The sequence below is a fragment of the Theropithecus gelada genome, chromosome 2 (assembly GCF_003255815.1).
Source record: "Theropithecus gelada isolate Dixy chromosome 2, Tgel_1.0, whole genome shotgun sequence".
NCBI classification, from domain to species: Eukaryota; Metazoa; Chordata; class Mammalia; order Primates; family Cercopithecidae; genus Theropithecus; species Theropithecus gelada.
The window spans coordinates 170,547,745-170,567,311 of record NC_037669.1 but is presented as its reverse complement, the minus strand read 5'-3'; the positions used below and the strand labels follow the sequence as shown (position 1 = coordinate 170,567,311).

The following is a 19,567-nucleotide window of genomic DNA, read 5'->3' as shown; positions in this document are numbered from 1 at the left end:
ACAACCCCTTCCTTTGACAGGATGAGGAAGGAATCCAAGACCCAAAAGAGTAAAGTTACTTACCCAAGTTACCCACAAAATTCAATGGCAGAGCCGGACTAAAGCCTAAAACTAATTCACATTTCTCTGCAACAAACCATACTAATACCTCTTGATACTTTTAATGTTCTCAAGTATCCCACATTGTACTTGAATAAAAACTGGAATTCATATTAGAACCACCTACCTGGAGATACATACTGTTCTAACAAATCCATGAAATAAAGATTTAGACTCATAAAAAAAAATTATGAACAAAAAGCTAAAGACTAACAGTGGTAAATACAAGGTCTAGATATAAGTACTACTTTATTCCTATAGCACTTTGACATGTATTGTTATAATAAAAAATTAGTTACATAAAAATAACAGGGTCATACAACTTAGCATCTTCCTTAAGGCCTTATTCCCTCCATATAACTTTCTGGAACCTGTTAAATGCCACCTTCTCCTGAGTTGGTCACTATATGCTAGGTGTGGCACAATTTTGAACCAGCTTGCTTACCTGCTGACACCAGGACAACAGCTGTAAACAAACTCATCTCTTCATCACTAAGTTGGAGGGCATTTAGCTTCTCACTAAATTCAAACATAGAGTTTAGCAGATCCCCTGCTCCCATTGAGTGTAAATCATCCACACTATATTTCTTTCCACTTAAAAAGGTGACAGTACGTTCCTTTGCATCAAATAATGATGCAAACCGTACCATTAAAACCTGTAAAAGGAAAAAGAAATGTATTTGGAGAAGTCTAACAGCAATAATAAATAACTTAGTATTCAAGTCAGTTATGAATCATCCCACACATATAAAAGAAAGTTATCAAAGGAAAACAGGGTTTACTTTTACTCAAAGGCATTTTATTTTTTGTTTTATTTTATTTTTAAACAGAGTTTCACTCTTGTGGACCGAGCAGGAGTGCAATGGCGTGATCTCGGCTCACTGCAACCTCCACCTCCCAGGTTCATGCAATTCTCCTGCCTCAGCCTCCCAAGTAGCTGGGATTACAGGTGCGTGCCACCACATCCAGCTAATTTTTGGTATTTTTAGTAGAAACAGGGTATCACCATGTCAGCAAGGTTGGTCTCAAACTCCTGACCTCAGGTGATCCACTGGCCTCGGCCTCCCAAAGTGCTGGGATTACAGGTGTGAGCCACCACGCCCAGTGATTTTATTTTTTGAGACGGAGCTTTCTTCTTGTCGCCCAGGCTGGAGTGCAGTGGTGCAATCTCGGCTCACTGCAACCTCTGCCTCCTGGGTTCAAGGATTCTCCTGCCTCAGTCTCCCAACTAGCTGGGATTACAGGCACGCACCACCATGCCAGCTAATTTATGTTTTTAGTAGAGATGGGGTTTCATCATGTTGACCAGGCTGGTCTCAAACTCGTGACCTTAGGTGATCCGCCTGCCTCAGCCTCCCAAAGTGCTGGAATTACAGGCATGCGCCACCACGACCGGCCTATTTATTTATTTATTTATTTATTGAGACAGGGTCTTGCTCTGTTTCCCAGGTTGGAGGTGCCAACACAGCTCACTGCAACCTCAACCTCCCAGGCTCAAGTGATCCTTCCCACCTCAGCCTCCTGAATAGTGAATACAGATAAACACCACCACACCCAGCTAATTTTTGTATTTTTTGGAGAGATAGGGTTTCACCATGTTGCCCAGGCTGGTCTCAAACTCCTGGACTCAAGTGATCGGCCTGCCTTGGCCTCCCAAAGTGCTGGGATTACAAGGATGAGCCACCACACCCGGTCCCAAATCCACTTTCTTAAGACAAAATCTCTACCAAAGCAATAAATACTACAAGAAGAACATCAAAAGAAATTATAGCCACTGATGGCAAAGATACTCTGCCACTCTATTAACAAAGATTCTGAAATGCAATATAAAATTAGAGCAAGAAATAGTGCCAGTAAATTTAAAACTGGGCCCTGGCCAAAGGCATTAAAGAAACTCTTTTAGGCTGCCAAGTATACCACATGGCCTCTATGCCTTAAGTAAAAAGAGCAAAATTCCAATGCAGCAACACTTAGAAACATCAACACATCAAATGCAGCCAAGGCAAAGGAAGCAGATGAAGTCTAACTGAACTGCTTTAAGAAACCATAACCCAAAGAGACTATCCACAAAGAAAGCTATCACAGTAAGTGTTCTAAGCGCCATGTTATAATTGACATCCAAGTTAAATCAGCTAACAATTATATTACTTAGTTATCTCACTCCCTCCGTTATACTAGATCCAGGGAGAAGAAGTGAAAATACAGCCCTGGCTCACTTCTCCCATCCATTAAAGGTTCAAAGATTTGGCCCACTGAACATCAACTTCCTCTCACCAACCCAATCTCAGAGTTATCCTTAATTAGGTCCCAAGGCATCTCACACCTTGGCAGCAAAAGGGATGCCCTGGGGCAGACAGAAAGTGAAAGACACCTAATTAAGAACCAGGAGAGGCACTTCTGTAAGTTATACAGTAGAGACTACCCCAAGCTCAGGCAGGATACAGTGTTGCAAGAGAAGCAGGACAGAAAAGTAGCCAAGGATCCTGAAGCAAGGTGAAGCCAGGAGGAGCTAAGGTGGCACACAAGAAAAGTCTGACATATCCCCAAAATATTCTACAGTCTCTCAAAAAACAAAAACCACATTCTATTTGCCCTTCTTATTCTGTATCGAATACAATAAATGCTAGGCTAGGCTTTCAGGAGGTGTCTAACACTGCAGAAACTTGTTAAGTCCACATCTGAAAGGAATACTAGAACTCAGGAGTTCATATGCTGGAGATACAGAATACCTATATTTCAAATCCTAAATAATAAGTAAAAAATAAACACAAAATCCTAAACAATTCTGGATTTACCAAGTCTCTTCCCAAAACCCTGAGATGATGATGATTTTGTTGATAGCTTCAGACTCTGGACTATAAATACTGACTTAGAAAAGAATGAAAACATCTGCCGGGCACAGTGGCTCACACCCGGAATCCCAGCACTTTAGGAGGCCAAAGTGCACAGATCGCTTTGAGCTCAGGAGTTTGAGACCAGCCTGGGCAACGTGGCAAAACCCTGTTTCTACAAAAAAAAAAAAAAAAAATACAAAAAAAAATTAGCCAGGCGTGGTGGTTCACACCTGTAGTCCCAGCTACTCAGGAGGCTGAAGCTGGAGAATGCTTGAACCCAGAAAGCAGAGGTTGCAGTGAGCTGTGATCGTGCTACTACACTCCAGCCTGGGTGACAGAGCAAGATTCTCTCTCAAAAAAAAAAAAAAAAAAAGAATTAAAACATCCATGAAAATAAAATACTACATGCCCTGCCTGCATCAATATTCAGGATAAATAAAACCTACCTCAAAAGTCCCAGCCTTTAAAAGGTTGACCTGGTCATGCTGAGAGAGATCTCTGAACCCAGGAATACGCTTTGCAAATTCCACCACTTCTTTCACCGCTGGAGTGAAGCTCATCGAAAATTCTTCCCAGATTTCATGTCCCGATTTATGAGGATCCACATAAGGAGACTTACTCATTGGACAAACCTGGTATACACAAAACGGAAAAACTCTTAAATACTAAGAGGTGGTAAAGAAATGTCAAAAGCGGCATCTCAATTATCAGAAACCCCAACATGAATTTAACCCCCAAAACACAAGTAAAATCTACTGAACTATTAGCACTTCATCCATTTGCTGCCCACCACACTGTAGAAAGCCTCTTGGCAACCTAATATAAATAGCAATTAACTTATCATTAAAAAAAACATAGCCTAAGCAAAAATACCATCTATATCAAGCTATTTCAAACACCTGTTGCATAGGTTTAAGAGTTTATTTTGTTTAACACTGCTGCCACCTTATGCTACTATATGGTGTTTTATAATTTTGCAAACAAATTCACTTGTTTGATTCTCAATCTGTTATTTATGGCAGACTATAATTTCCATTTCTTAGGTGGAGAAATGAGACTCCGAGAGGTTTAGTGATTTGTCCAACACAGCTAGAAGTCACAGGTCTAGGCCCAAACTCACATTTAGTTAATATTTCAAAAATCCCTTATTTCTAAATAGGCAGAATTACAATGTTGTAATTTCCAAGAGGAAAAAACAGCAAGGTGTCTCATTTTGTTAAAAAGGTCACTCACTGCCTGGCCGGGCAAAGTGGCTCACGCCTGTAATCCCAGCACTTTGGGAGGCCGAGGCAGGCGGATCACAAAGTCAGGAGTTCGAGACCAGTCTGGCCAACATGGTGAAACCCCGTCTCTACCAACAATTAAAAAAATTAGCCAGACATGGTGGCGTGCACCTGTAGTCCCAGCTACTTGGGAGACTGAGGCAGAAAAATCGCTTGAACCAGGAGACGGAGGTTGCAGTGAGCCAAGTTCATACCACTGCACTCCAGCCTAGGTGACAGAGTGAGACTCAAAAAAAAAAAAGTCACTGCCCATTTGTTTCAAAAACAATGGTGTGATCACTGACTTCTACTTGTTCAATTAGGAAACAAAGACTGCACATACAGGTGCGCCTTCTAAATGAGGATTAGGTGAGGGAAAACAGGAAGCCAAGAAGTTATTTAAAAAACACCAAAAAGATGATGAAACACATTCTGTATATTCTGTTAGTAAAATCAGCCTTTAAATTTTCACTAAATCCACACAAAATCTAGGAATGGGATGATTACAAAACCATGGAGAATATCATGAAATCAGAACCCAAATGCCTACAGATTTTTCCTTCATCAAGGCAGCCACTTGGCTAGGCATGGTGGCTCAAGCCTGTAATCCCAGCACTTCTGGAGGCCGAGATGGGCGAATCACTTGAGGCCAGGAATTCAAGACCAGCCTGGCCAACATGGTGAAACCTGTCTCTACTGAAAATACAAGAATTAGCCAGGCATGGTGACACACACCTGTAATCCCAACTACTCGGGGCACAAGAAGTGCTTGAACCCAAGAGGTAGAGGTTGCAATGAGCTAAGGTCGCACCACTGCACTCCAGCCTGGGCAACAGAGCAAGACTGTCTAAAAAAAACATAACAAAACAAAACAAAAAACAAAAAAGCAACTACTTAGCCTAACATAAGGTCCACAGATTCAAATAACTGCAAGTGACAACAAAAAATTTAATAAAGATTGAGGTAGAATCAACTATTTTGAAAATGAAAAAGACGACTTTAATTACCTGTCAGTAGAAAATACCAAGCACTATCAAAGGACCTCATGGTTTAAACTGGAAATGGTGTGGTACTGTTGTTTTTGATGGAATTTTGGCTGAATATGAACACTGTACTTTCATGTAGAATGTCGTATTTGATGGAAAAATAGAAAAGCTTGAATGATATGACCAACATTAAGTCATCTCATAAGATGAAGTCTGAGAAAATCCTTAGAAACTAGCCTATGAAATTAAAATACTCCTAAATTTATCAAACAATAAAACATCTATGTTCTATACCCAAAGATCTTTTGGCATAAAAATGGTTTTAAAAAAAAAAAACAAACCTCTTTCTATAGAAATCAAAGAATTTTTAACTATGGCAAGCGAAAAGTTCAGCCCTTTGAGAAAATCCCAAAGCTAGTAAGGTACTAATTAATCAGAATGCTTAAATTTTCAAAGGGATTTCCAAGAATTAAAGGACCAATTGTGCATGAATAATATTTTACATAAAATCCTAATCCCAATCCCAGATCAATCAAATCACATGCTTGTACCTAGCTGGGTGTGAAATTAGGTCATTCATCAAATGATGTTTATTAAAATTATTTGACCTAAAATACTGTACAAAATTAAGTCTGTAAATTCCTTAGGTTTTCTGACACCATCCCCCCAGGTTAGCATATCTCCCAAATAAAATTTTCAAAGCTTTCCCTGATACAATGTAAGCAAAAAATTGATTTCACTATACCAGATGCATTCTCCCTCCAGTGTTGCACAGGTAACTATTCTTGTTCTCATTCTGAGAAAATCCATCTATCGGAACTCTATCACATACTCTTTGAGTATAAGCATTGGAGAAGTTCATACAATGTCCATTTGCAATACAAATGGCATGCCCATTTGGGTAATGCATTATGTTCCTCCCTTTAAACTGTCCATTGAGATGCTGCTGGCTCTCACTACAGGGAAAATGGCTGCTAAGCCCATTGCCACAATGATCATGATTTAAATTATATTGCTCCATGTTCTTGGGAATCCGTTCTCCTCTCTGGGGCTGCATGCTCTCAGCTGAGTTTTCTCGCTGCTCTTGATTATACATAAAGGTATCCTTGTGAGCTCTGGTCACCATGCCAATCACTTCTTCCTTTGCGAAATCAGAAGAGGGAGGAGAAGAGCTTTTGATGTTTTCTTGTTCCAGTTGGGGCTTGGGTCGCAGCTGTTCCTGAGCTGGTAAGGTTGTCTGTTCATGATGTTCTACTAATGTGTCATTTTGCAAGTGACCACTGAATTGGCTGTTCATCATGGTCTTCATCGCACTTTGCATTTCAATTAGCATCCTCTGTTTTTCACGCTTAGGAATACGACCAAACCGAACAGCTATTGAAGAAAAAGATATTTAACATCTATATTCTAAATAAGATTTGTTTTGTATAAAAGAATAACACAAAATTATCCAATAGCTATGGCCTCTAGTCATACATATAAAGAATGAGTCTACATGTTTCTGGTTCACATTTTTCTAAACTTGCTGGTCTTGATACACCAAAGGAAGTAGGAGAGGGAGAGAAAATTTTCCAGTTTCCCCCAAAACAAAGTTAAGGAAATGTATCTCCTACGTATTTTATAAGCAAAGTCTAAGAAAAGAAATAGGAAATTTGGACGGGCACAGTAGCTCATGCCTGTAATCTCAGTACTTTGGGAGGCTGAGGTGGGTGGACTGCCTGAGGTCAGGAATTTGAGACCAGTCTAGCCAACATGGTGAAACCCCGTCTCTACTAAAAATACAAAAAGTAGCCAGGTGTGATGGCGGTTGCCTATAGTCCCAGCTATTCTGGAGGCTGAGGCAGGAGAACTGCTTGAACCCAGGAGGCAGAGGTTGCAGTGAGCTGAGATGGTGCCAAAGCACTCCAGCCTAGGCAACAGAGCAATACTCCATCTCAAAAAAAAAAAAAAAAAAAAAAAAGAAAGAAAGAAAAAGAAAAAAGAAATAGGAAATTAGCTAATGAAAACCAGTTTGAAGCAGACCAGTATTACTACACAGCTCCTTACTAACAAAGCTGAGGACTGTTCCCAGGAAGGCATGTGATTCAGCTACATACATCCATTACCATTAATGGAACCTGGTAGGTACAATCACTCCCTGAACACCTGGCCCTTGTCAATTCCTTTTTTGTAACTTTACTCTCAAGATTTAACTATTAAATTATCTGCTGTCTTCTTTTCCAGCCTCTTTAAAAAAAATCCTTAAAAAAAAATTCCGCAACCAGCAGAAATGTACTTACTGAAAAATAAACTTGGTAGATTTTAATTAAAACCAGTGAAATAACTAAAAATGAGATAAGTCATCCTCTACTCTTTTAGAAGCTAGTCTTAGGTGTCTTGTCTCCAATAATCCTATTGGAGACTAGGAGAAACAAAAGCTTCCTTCTAGTCTAGTATTTATACAGAGACAATAAAAATTCAGTATACTTGCCCAGAAAGCCTTGTTAATCTAATCGTAGCCTCTGACATTACTGCTTTCAAAAACAAACAACTTAATCATGTTTGATACTTTACATCTACTCCTCCCTTCACAAATGATTGTCAGTTTTATTCTTTTAGGACAATCACAATATCCATCGACTATTTTTATAGCACTAGTACTTTTAGCATTAAAAAAAAATTTTCAGGCAATTGAAAAAACATCAATTGCTGAAACTTGTTACTCAAGAAACCCTTGGCCAAGCGTGATGGCTCACACCTGTAATCCCAGCACTTTGGGAAGCCGAGGCAGGTGGATCACTTGAGGTTAGGAGTTCAAGACCAGCCTGGTCAACATAGTGAAACCCCATCTTTACTAGAAACACAAAAATTAGCCGGGCGTGGTGGTGCATGCCTGTAGTCCCAGCTATTCGGGAGGCTGAGGCAGGAGAATCGCTTGAACCAGGTAGGCAGAGGAGGTAGCAGTGAGCTGAGTAGGCACCACTGCACTCCAGCCTGGGCAACAGAGCAAGACTCCATCTCAAAAAAAACCACGAAACTCCTTATTGCAATATTCTATGTCTGTATCAGTAAGATACTAGAGTAACCTAAGGAATTGCTTAAGTGGGCCTTCCCTAGATAAATACAAAGTTCATTTTTAACAATTCTTAAATAACCCTACTGGTCCCTCTGAAAACCTCACACCTGTTGTTACTTAAAACCACACACACACACACAAAAAAAAATTATCCAAAAAATGAATCAGCATAATAGAAGAGTCCAATCTTACAATAATGTCATCCACAGATAATACTTATAGGCCCACAAATTACTCCAAATTTTATTTTGCATGAGAATAGATGATGCCAGAAGTGAACTACCTCCACTCCAGACCCTAATGCTTCTTTCAATTTTGCATCTCTTTTCCATGTGTTCAGAATCTGTGCCCCAAAAGCACCTTACCGTCTCAGAGCTGAGAGAGAGAGAGAATTCATGTAAGAAGAAATGAGATCCTCAGTAATGTTAAGAAAGGATCGCTGTATCGAGAAAAGCTATGGTGAGGTTTGGGCTTCTGGTTAAAAACAAAATACAAGTTAAAAAACAATTTCTTTTTGGCCCAGTGCGGTGGCTCATGCCTGTAATCCCAGCACTTTCAAAGGCCAAGGCGGGCCGATCACGAGGTCAGGAGTTTGAGACCAGCCTGACCAACATGGTGAAACCCCGTCTCTCCTAAAAATACAAAAAAATTAGCCAGGTGTGGTGGCGGGCACCTGTAATCCCAGTTACTCAGAACACTGGGGCAGGAGAATCACTTGAACCCGGGAGATGGAGGCTGCAGTGAGACAGAGTCTCACTGTGTCACCCAGGTTAGAGTGCAGTGGCATGATCTCACCTCAGGGCAACCTCCACCTCCTGGGCTCAAGCTATTCTCCTGCCTTAGCCTCCCGAGTAACTGGGATTACAGGTATATGCCATCATGCTCAGCTAATTTTTTTTTGTATTTTTAGTAGGTATGGGGTTTCACCAGGGCTGGTCTGGAACTCCTGACCTAAAGTGACCCACATGCCTCAGCTTCCCGAAGTGTTGGGATTACAGGCATGAGCCACCACGCCCGGCCATACAAAAAATGTTTTTAAACTCCATCGTTTTTAGGAAAAAAATAAAAAGTAATCAAATTGCATAGAAAAAAAAAATGGCTCTTTTTAGAGGTAGTAACAACCACCAAAGTTTAGCCAAAAACTGTTTCTGGGATGATAATGCTAAAATATGACTTTAATCAATTTGGTGTCTTGTAAAGCATGAAAATGTGTTTTCTGCTTCACCTTAAACAAAAGAGGGTTCTTGGTAACCGGCTTATAGCTCTGGTTCATGCTGAGGAATAAAAGCCAAGCCCCACACACTTTAGGAACACTCTTTAAACTAGGTACATACCATCTCTCGACATTCCAACAGACAGACACTTTTTAAAGCGACACTGCTGACATCTGTTCCTATTCATTCTCATTATAGAACAGTTTTCATTCTTCAGGCACTTCTTGTACTGGATGTTTTGTTGAATACTTCTCCGAAAGAAACCCTAAGAACAAAGGAAGATTTACTTATCCATTTAAAAAAACCAAATGAACTTCTTATAAACACTGTTCCCATATCTATCTAATATACATGACGAACTACAGTCCATACCAGTGTATGACTCGCTATCTGGGAAACACTATGTCTTAGGATAGAGGGAAATACAATGTTGACACACAGAATTCAATTCCATTCTGATTGGCATGAGTAACCTAACACCTACCAACCAAATTCTTCTTCCCTTTAGAGATTCTTTGCCTTACCCAAAGCACCCCTTGCAACAACCACACTACCCTGTTAACAGACCCTGTCTGCAGTCTGCACATTTTCTATCTCATACTTTTATTCACTACAAATTCCAAAACTCTTGAAGTATGAATGACTGTTTTTTTGTTTTGTTTTGTTTTTTGAGATAAGATCTCGTTCTGTTGCCCAGGCTAGAGTGCAGTGGCATGATCACAGCTCCCTGCAACCCTGACCTCCCTGGCTCAATCAATTCTCCAATCACAGCCTGCCAAACAGCTGGGACTACAGGCATGCGCCACCACACCCAGCTAATTTTTGTATTTTTTGTAGAAATGGGGCTTTGCCATGTTGCCGAGGCCGGTCTTGAACTCCAGGGCTCAAGTGATCTGCCGGCCTTGGCCTCCCAAAGTGTTAGAATTACAGGGCATAAGCCACCACCCTCTCCCAATCTGATTTTTTGTTGGTTTGTTTGCTTTCTTGAGACAGACTCTTGCTCTGTAGCCCAGGCTGGAGTGCAGTGGCACAATCTCAGCTCACTGAAACCTCCATCTCCCAGGTTCAAGGGATTCTCCTGCCTCGGCCTCCCCAGTAGCTGGGATTACAGGCACCTGCCACCATGTCTGGCTAATTTTTTGTATTTTTAGTAGAGACAGGATTTCGTCATGTTGGCCAGGCTGGTCTTGAACCCCTGACCTCAACTGATCCACCCACCTTGGCCTCTCAAAGTGCTAGGATTATAGGTATGAGCCACTGCGCCCAGTCATTTTTTTTTTTTTTTTTTTTAAAGAGACAGGGTCTCGCTCTGTCACCCAGACTGGAGTACAATGATGCAATAATAGTTCACTGCAACTTCGAACTCCCGGGCTCAAGCAATCCTCCTGCCTCAGCCTCCCAAGAGCTGGGACTACAGACATGTGCTACCACATCCAGCTTTTTCACTTTTTGTAGAGATGGGGTCTCCCTACGTTGCCCAGGTGGGTCTCACACTCCACCTCAAGCAATCCTCCAGCTTCGGCCTCCCAAAGAGGTAGAATTACAGGCCTGAGCCGCTGCACTCAGCCTGAATGACTGCTTAAAAGTTGACTGAGAAATATGTTTGATAACTACAATCCCCTCACTAGAATTGTGGATTACATTCATAGAAGTTGGTCTTCCTCGATCATTACCTGCTGACACTGGTAAGGCCTGTTATACATGTCAGAAGTCACTGACTACATGTCAGCAACAGGTAAGTGTTACACCACACACCAACAGAGTAGCTAACTATCCAAGGAAAGACAGTTCCCAACTAGATGGCTACAAACAGCTGCCTTTACTCCACAAACAATTCAACTACATATTCTGTGATAGGTCTTCAAAATCTCCAGTTTCATGGTACCAGGGAGGACAGAAAACTCAAGAATGCAATTACCAAAATTATTTTAAACTGCATTTTCCTGTTATATGACAACTAAACACATTTCCTGAATCTATGCTACGTAATCATGGCACACAACATTTTTATATTTTATTATTGTGTACTGTACACTTGATTTAGATACAAGAGCTGAACTAAACACATTTAACTTTAAGAGTACTGCACAGATGTGTATTTATCAAGAATACGCAATCAGCTCATTCAGTTTGTGCTTTTATTTTCTAGCTATAAAATAAGAATAATAATGCCTGCCCCAATATTACTTCACATTTTTGTTAAAAAAAATATATATATATATAGAGAGAGAGAGAGAGAGAATTTTTTTAAACAATGAAAAAAAATGCTACATCTATAAAAAATACTGACTCGTCTTACAAAGTTACCCAGCCATTAAAAGTTAGCAAACTTGGCAGGGCGCGTGGCTCACGCCTGTAATCCCAATACTTTGGGAAGCCAAGTCAGGCATATCACCTGAGGTCAGGAGTTCGAGACCAGCCTGACTAATATGATGAAACCCCAACTCTACCAAAAATACAAAAATTAGCCTTGAGTGGTGGCATGTGCCTGCAATCCCAGCTACTCGGGAGACTGAGACAGGAGAATCGTTTGAACCCAGGAGGCAGAGGTTGTAGTGAACCAAGATGGTGCCACTGCACTCCAGCCTGGGCAATAAGAGCTAAACTCCCTTTCAAAAAAAAGAAAAACTGGCAAACTCACAATTCATTCAGAGCCACACTTGAAAATATTTCCTCTCCCATCATGTATATTCATTATCTTGTTTACTCATCATGTCTTGCCAAACTAGATTCCTGCTTGTGGCCTCAAGTCAGAGAACAGCAAGAACATGTGTCTTTGTCACGTTAATTTTTGATACTCAGGAGAAAAGATTGTGCCAAGTTTTTTAAAAAGAGAGAAAGACTCCCTGTATACAGGTAGGGAGGTAGAGACCATCTCACTTGGAATTATTTGACCAATACTCTAATAGCAATAACTAGAAAATAGTCAACTAAACTTACAAATAAACTAGCTTTCCCAAGGGCTCAACTTATATTCAGGATTATTTTACTCACTTGGCATTATTTCTTAAGATATCACATTTTTTTCAAGTATCTAGGAATTATTCCCAGCTCCCAGTACCTGATGTGTCATTAAGTCAAAGTATGTGATGAAACCTAATTCAAAGTTTGGTTTAAACTAAGTTCCAACAAGGCAGGAGTAGTGCCTGGTCTGTTTTGTTCCTTGTTATTTCACTACCACCTAGAACTGTGCTTGACACATTAATGAATGAGCATTTGGTGCACTTGGTTTAACACAAAAAGTATGTTTAATTGAGACAGCAAATTTACTTTGTTCAAAATCTTAAAGAAAAAAGAAATACTTTCACTGAATTAAGACTATTTTTCAGGCCAGGAGCGGTGGCTCACACCTGTACAATCCCAGCACTTTGGGAGGCCGAGGCAGGCAGATCACAAGGTCAGGATATCGAGACCATCCTGGCTAACACAGTGAAACCCCGTCTCTACTAAAAACACAAAAAATTAGCCAGGCATGGTGGCAGGTGCCTGTAGTCCCAGCTACTCAGGAGGCTGAGGCAGGAGAATCACTTGAACCTGGGAGGTGGCGGCTACAGAGAGCCGAGACCGTGCCACTTCACTGGGCAACAGAGACTCCATCTCAAAACACACACACACACACACACACACACACACACACAAATATTTTTCAAAACAAGTTATGCTTATACACTACATAAAATGCTTAGAACTTAAAAAGAGCAGCTGACTTCTCACTCTCTCTCAGATTATCAATTGTGGAAATTGGTAAATCTAAACCCAACTTCTTATCCCAGAATCAGTTGCTTAAAGAAATAAAAGCATGCTTTACCTTACAGCCTTCGCAAGCATGAACTCCATAGTGGAATCCTGACGCCACATCCCCACAGACTTTACACAGTAGAACCATGCCACTAAATTCTAGGACACAAAAGGACATGAAGTAAAAAGCAAGAAGAAACACTGAGTCTGTTTTCTTTCCAATTAGATATTTTATTTCATTCAACTTGCAAGAGCTTTTAAAAGATATGTATCTACTTTCATAATGTAAAAGAAAAATACTTTCAAATCAAAAGTAATCATAATTTTCTTTTCTTTTTTTTTTTTTTAAGATAGAGTCTCCCGCTGTCGCCCAAGCTGGAGTGTAGTGGCGTGATCTCGGCTCACTGCAACCTCCACACTTCCCAGGTTCAAGCAATTCTCATGCCTCAGCCCCCCAAGTAGCTGGGACTACAGGCACACACCACCATACCAAGCTTTTTTTGTATTTTTAGTAGAGATGGGGTTCTGCCATGTTGCCCAGGCTGGTCTTGAATTCCTGGGCTCTGCCCCACTCAGCCTCCAAAAATGCTGGGATTACAGGTGTGAGCCACCACACCCGGCCATAATTTTCTTTTAAACACAGCTTATGGCACTGACAAAAACACCTCACAGACCTGGATTTTTCCTTTCCTGATTTTAGATTTACACTGAAATTTTGTAAATTTATTTTTTTTCCAGACCTGTCAGCGTGATATAAGAAATTTTGTAAATTTAGAGTTACTTTACATCAGACATGCAACCAGAACTAAGAAACCAATTCTCTGGATAACAATTAAGAATTCAGGCAGAGAAGTCAATCAATAAAAGGTGGAAAGGGATGTCTCTCCACAGGCAGCCGTGTCAGTTTACTTCACCTACAGGGGCCAGATAGGTCCAAATCCCACTACTCATTTGGTTATCCCAATCCAACATTTCCTAATCCCAAATGTTCCCAACTCCAGTTTCACTAATGTAACCCCTTCCCACAATGAGCAAGTACTCTGTTCTAGAAACAAGACTTAGTTCTAGTAGTCCAGAAGAAAAGTAACTGTGAAATGTAGTAAAACAGGGTACCCTAGAGGGAGCAGGGCCAGGCAGAGTACATAACCACATATCTTGCTCTGAGGCAAGAATTTGACAGCCCCTAGGTTATAACTTCTACAATCATCACTGATTTCTTCCCTAACTACAGATGTATGATCACCCAGCAGGGAGCGAAAACTGTACCCAGAAATATAATGGCCCCCTATATGAAAAGCAGATAAAATAAGCCCCATTTGCAACTTATGGCAGCCAGCTTTAGAAAACTAAAGTAACTTACTTGTCACACCACTATGACTTTTTGTCATGCCAGGTACACTCGATTTGTTTGTTTTCATAGAACAATCTATTCGATCATTCTTCAGGATGCCTTCAATATTGGAGAGATCACCATTCTTGGGATTACCATTGGTATCAGAATTAGAGCTATTTGGAGAAGATGGAACAGAAGAGGAGGAGGACTGGAAACTATTCTCAGAACCCTCACTGTGACAAGAGGCAGGGCTTGAGGCTGAGCTGGAAGAACTGATATAGGCAATCACACCTCCTAGAAAATAGGAGGAAAATCACATAATTAGATACAAGATAATATGTATTTTTTATTTTTGCAAATCTCAACAGCAAAGTCATTAACTTTAGAAATAGGATACTGATGATATGAAATGTTTGCTTACACCAAAAGCAAAAAGTAAAGTATTTCCTTATTTCCCATTATTCGTCCTGCTTCCACAAAGTTCAAAGTACGTGTAACTCCCACTGATTTAAAAAGGGAGATGGGCCCAGCACACTTGCTCATGCCTGTAATCATACCACTTTGGGGGCTGAGGCGGGAGGATTGTCGCTTGAGCCCAGGAATTTGAGACCAGCCTGGGCAACATAAGGTAATGCTGTTTCTACAAAAAAATTTAAAAACTTGCTGCGTGTGGTTTGCACCCAGCACCTCTAGTAGTCCCAGTTATTCAGAAGGCTAAGGCAAGAGGATCACTTGAGCCCAGGAGTTCGAGGCTGCAGTGAGCCATGATCATGCCACTGCACTCTAGCCTGGAGACAGGGCAAGACCCTGTCTCAAAGAAAGAAAAAATTAAAAGTGAGAAGGATTTCACTGGCTTGGATATTCTGAGCACATGCAGACCCCTCACACCTAAAGCTTTTCATTTTCCAATCTTTTCCTAAAAGGACTAAAACACGCTCCTAAGCAACTTCATTGCTTAAACAAACTGGTCACAAAGAAATCTGGTTCTGGTCTCTTCTTTGCATCCTCTGATCTGACACAATCCTAGAAACAATGAATTTATCATTTGCCTCCCCCAACACTTGGCTAAAAGCACAGGTTAATCCAGAACAGATGTAACATTTAGAATGGTAGATAAGGGATCCTTTCATAGCCCTTGCTCCCACACCTTTCTGTTTCGGTGTTCCCAGAAGACAAAAGTGGCTATACACTAACCAATCCCCAGTTAAATACTCTCCCTTCTCTACCCCATTCTGCCATTCATCTCCAAGCAGCTCTTAAGAAATCCAGACTCACTCCTTGTTCTTCTGACTCGCTCTTTATAGGTATTAAAGATGCTGGAAACCATCCTGGCTAACACAGTGAAACCCCGTCTCTACTAAAAAATACAAAAAAAAACTAGCCGGGCGAGGTGGCGGGCGCCTGTAGTCCCAGCTACTCAGGAGGCTGAGGCAGGAGAATGGCGTAAATCCGGGAGGCGGAGCTTGCAGTGAGCCGAGATCCGGCCACTGCACTCCAGCCTGGGCGACAGAGCGAGACTCCGCCTCAAAAAAAAAAAAAAAAAAAAAAAAAGATGCTGGAAGAATGTATGCTATACCAGAATAACAGTAAGGCTGAAGCTAATTCCCTCTACACAGACTTATTCTCAAAATGTGATTTGCAATTTTATATAACCTCCACAACCCCTCTGAAAACTGCCCTTGACCTTCCTTTTTTTTTTTTTTTTTGAGACCAAGTCTCACTCTGTCACCCAGGCTGGAGTGCAGTGTCACAATCTCGGCTTACAGCAACCTCCACCTCCTGGGTGCAAGCAATTTTCCTATCTCAGCCTCCTGAGTAGCTGGGACTATAGTCACATGCCACCACTCTCAGTCAATTTTTGTTTGTTTGTTTTTTTGGTAGAGACAGGGTTTCACCATGTTGGTCAGACTGGTCTCGAACTCCTGACCTCAGGTGATCCACCCACCTTGGCCTCCCCAGTGCTGGGATTACAGGTGTCAGCCACCATGTCCTGCCTATCAATCATTTTTAAACAAAAAATCCACATAGCAAAATGCTGAGGCCAAAACAATCCCAAAAAGATAAGACATTTCCATTTTCAGGCAATTAAAAAAAAAAATTTAAAGTCATTTTCAGTTTGTTATGTATTAGATATCACATATGTATTTAAGCACAAATTATATATACTGAAGCTAAAGGAAAGCACAATCACAGCTCTCAAGGGGTTTGAATGCAACCCAGAAGGGAAGATAAAACAGTTGCCTACTATGCCAAAAAACATACAATGTTTTTCATCAGACACAATTTTTTTTTTTTTTTTTTTTTTTGAGACGGAGTTTCACTCTGTCACCCAGGATGGGAGTGCAGTGGTGCAACTTCAGCTCGTTGCAACCTCCACCTCCCGGTTCACACAACTCTCCTCCCTCAGCCTCCTGAGTAGCTGGGACTACAGGCACCCACCACCTCGCTTGGTTAATTTTTTTTCTTTCTTTTTTTTTTTTAAGTAGAGACACGGTTTCACCATGTTGCCCAGGCTGGTCACGAACTTCTGACCTCAGGTGATCCACCCGCCTCCACCTCCCAAAGTGCTGAGATTACAGGTGTGAGCCACCATGCCCAGCCCAGACACACATTTAACATGCATAAATTCAACGATATGCACGTCATTTGTAAAGACAAAAATATCACTAATGTGGACAATTCCATCCATTGTTTTATTCATGAAGCCTATGCCTGGAATCAATCATGAGGTGAGAGGTGCAAATCCATGCTCTTCCCACAGTTAGACTCACTGTCCATATGCTCTCTTGCTATGTGCATCTCACCTTAATTAATCCTGCAATTAATATTTTTCCTGCAACGTGGTCCCTAACTAGAAACCAACCATCTCAAAGTGTGGGCCCTGGACCAGGGGCATCGGTATCACCCAGAATCTGCTGGAAATGCAAATTATCAAGCTCGGCTCCAGATCTACTGCACGAGAAACTTTAATAAGCCCTCTTGGTGATTCTGATGCACATCCAAGTTTGAAGAACACTGCCACAAGCCAACAACTTCATCTGTGCTCCCTGGAAGACAAAGTGACCAAGGGCAGTTTTCACCTACCGTTCATTTTACAATCTAAAAACTCCAAAACTACCAACACAAGAAGAAAGATTCCCAACTTATTTTCATCACCCAGAGAAATTATGTAAAATACATATCCTCAAAACTAGCTGGTGCTTTTTCAGAATACATGTTTCCAAGGCCCTGCCCAGACTGGAGAACACATCCTCAGGAATGCGCATTTTTAACAAGCTCTCCAAGCAATTATTTGCACACTGAAGTTTAAAAATGGCTACAATCAGTGAATTCAAACCAAATTGGCCCACAGTTTTAAAAACTGGTATTTTCATCGACACAACCGCCAGAGTATCATTAATACCCTGTGAATCCAAAGAGAAACCAATTTAACCTGGAAACCTAGCCAGTGTCATGTTATTGGGTAAAACCATTGCGCTGTCTTTATAAAACTTTAGAGATCTTAAGTCCACATTAAAAATTCCAGGTATTAGCACACGGCTACTTTTTTCACAGGTGTCTTCACTCACAATAGGACACTTTACAAATATTCTTAGTCCTCAATGAAATTCCAAAAGAAGATCTCACAGCTATTTGTCTTCTCTAAAATAGTGTCTTAGGTACTAAATTCACACCTAACATCTCAGGAAAATAAAAGAAAAGAAAGTGATGTTTTTGCTTGGAAGTAAGACTTTCCTGGGCCCGCATTTTCAGTCATTTATGTTCACAAGATCTGCTGACTACCTTGGCTAAGAAATTCACTTTTAGAAATTAGACCTGGAAGGGTACAGCGGCTCACGCCTTTAACCCCAGCACTTTGGGAGGCCGAGGCAGGCGGATCGCCTGAGGTCAGAAGTTAGAGACCAGCCTGACCAACATGGAGAAACCCCATCTCTACTAAAAATACAAAAATAGCAAGGCATGGTGGCACATGCCTGTTATCCCAGTTACTGAGGAGGCTGAGGCAGGAGAATCGCTTGAACCTGGGAAGTGGAGGTTGCGGTGAGCCAAGATGGCACCACTGCACTCCAGCCTGAGCAACAAGAGCAAAACTCTTCAAAAAAAAAGGAAAAGAAAAGAAATTAGAGCTATGCAGATGGCTCAAAAATTGGTTGCAAGCATTGATGGTAATTAATTAACTAAAAAACAATTTCCTTTGCAAAAGCTTCAATATCCAACCTAAAAGAAATTACTGGGCTATTATCAATCCAGTTAAGATCCAATTCCTGTCTTAAGAAAACAAGCATTTGTGCCAGGCACCAGAAAATCAAAGAGGATCCATCTAGAAACAGCTGCATTCTCCTCACAAGACCTTCAATATTGATTTAGTTGTCTTAGCATCTATTCTTGCTACTAGACACCCATCTATGAACCTGACTGATAGCAAACCAAATGGGTTAAATTTTAATTTCTTAGAAGATAAGGAGTACATCTAGTAGTTCCTCAACCTAATGAAGAAAGAAAAGTGAAACTATAAGTTACCAAGTACCTGCTGGATGTCAGGAATAAACGACACAATTTCATCCTCACAAGAACTCTGTGAATTAACTTTCATTAACTCATTTTTGTAAACAAGGAGCTCAGAGCTCAGAGAGGATAAGTCAGCCACTAAGTGGCAGGCCAGAGTTTAAAGTCAAGGTTGTCCAATTCCAGAGTACAAACTTATTTGGTGAGAAGAACTGAGCAAGCAAGTCACTTTCAATCTTTCTAAACCTGAGTCATCTTCTATAAAATTGGAACATCTGCCACTTACTACAAGACTGAAATGAAATGGTGTTCATAAGGATTATTAAAGTGCTTTTTTCATATACTGTTTTTGATGATAAAGTAAGAATAGTAAAAATCCCTGAACTAGCAAGTCCCAACACCTCCAAGAAAGAGGCAGAATGCACCTCTTTGAAACCTTGAGCTAAAATTAGCTGAGCCAGTCTTCTCTATTTTCAGTTGAAAGGGACCCTGGACCTGGGCCAGGTTCCCAGGCTAGGGCTTACCCAGTGGTCAACTTCA

At 40.9% G+C, this 19,567-nt stretch overlaps 1 protein-coding gene across 2 annotated transcripts in view; it reads right to left on the bottom strand.

The window, feature by feature from the left end:
* The window catches only part of NR1D2 (nuclear receptor subfamily 1 group D member 2), a 36,333-nt gene that overhangs the window by 12,089 nt on the left and 4,677 nt on the right, over nucleotides 1–19,567 (bottom strand). For both annotated transcript variants that reach the window (XM_025375736.1, XM_025375737.1), the window contains exons 2-7: nucleotides 14,549–14,815; nucleotides 13,259–13,347; nucleotides 9,571–9,715; nucleotides 5,927–6,555; nucleotides 3,380–3,565; nucleotides 545–755 (exon numbers count right to left, since the gene is read on the bottom strand). In XM_025375736.1, the coding sequence (XP_025231521.1) occupies nucleotides 545–755; nucleotides 3,380–3,565; nucleotides 5,927–6,555; nucleotides 9,571–9,715; nucleotides 13,259–13,347; nucleotides 14,549–14,815 (1,527 nt within the window). The remainder of the gene's footprint in view (nucleotides 1–544; nucleotides 756–3,379; nucleotides 3,566–5,926; nucleotides 6,556–9,570; nucleotides 9,716–13,258; nucleotides 13,348–14,548; nucleotides 14,816–19,567) is intronic.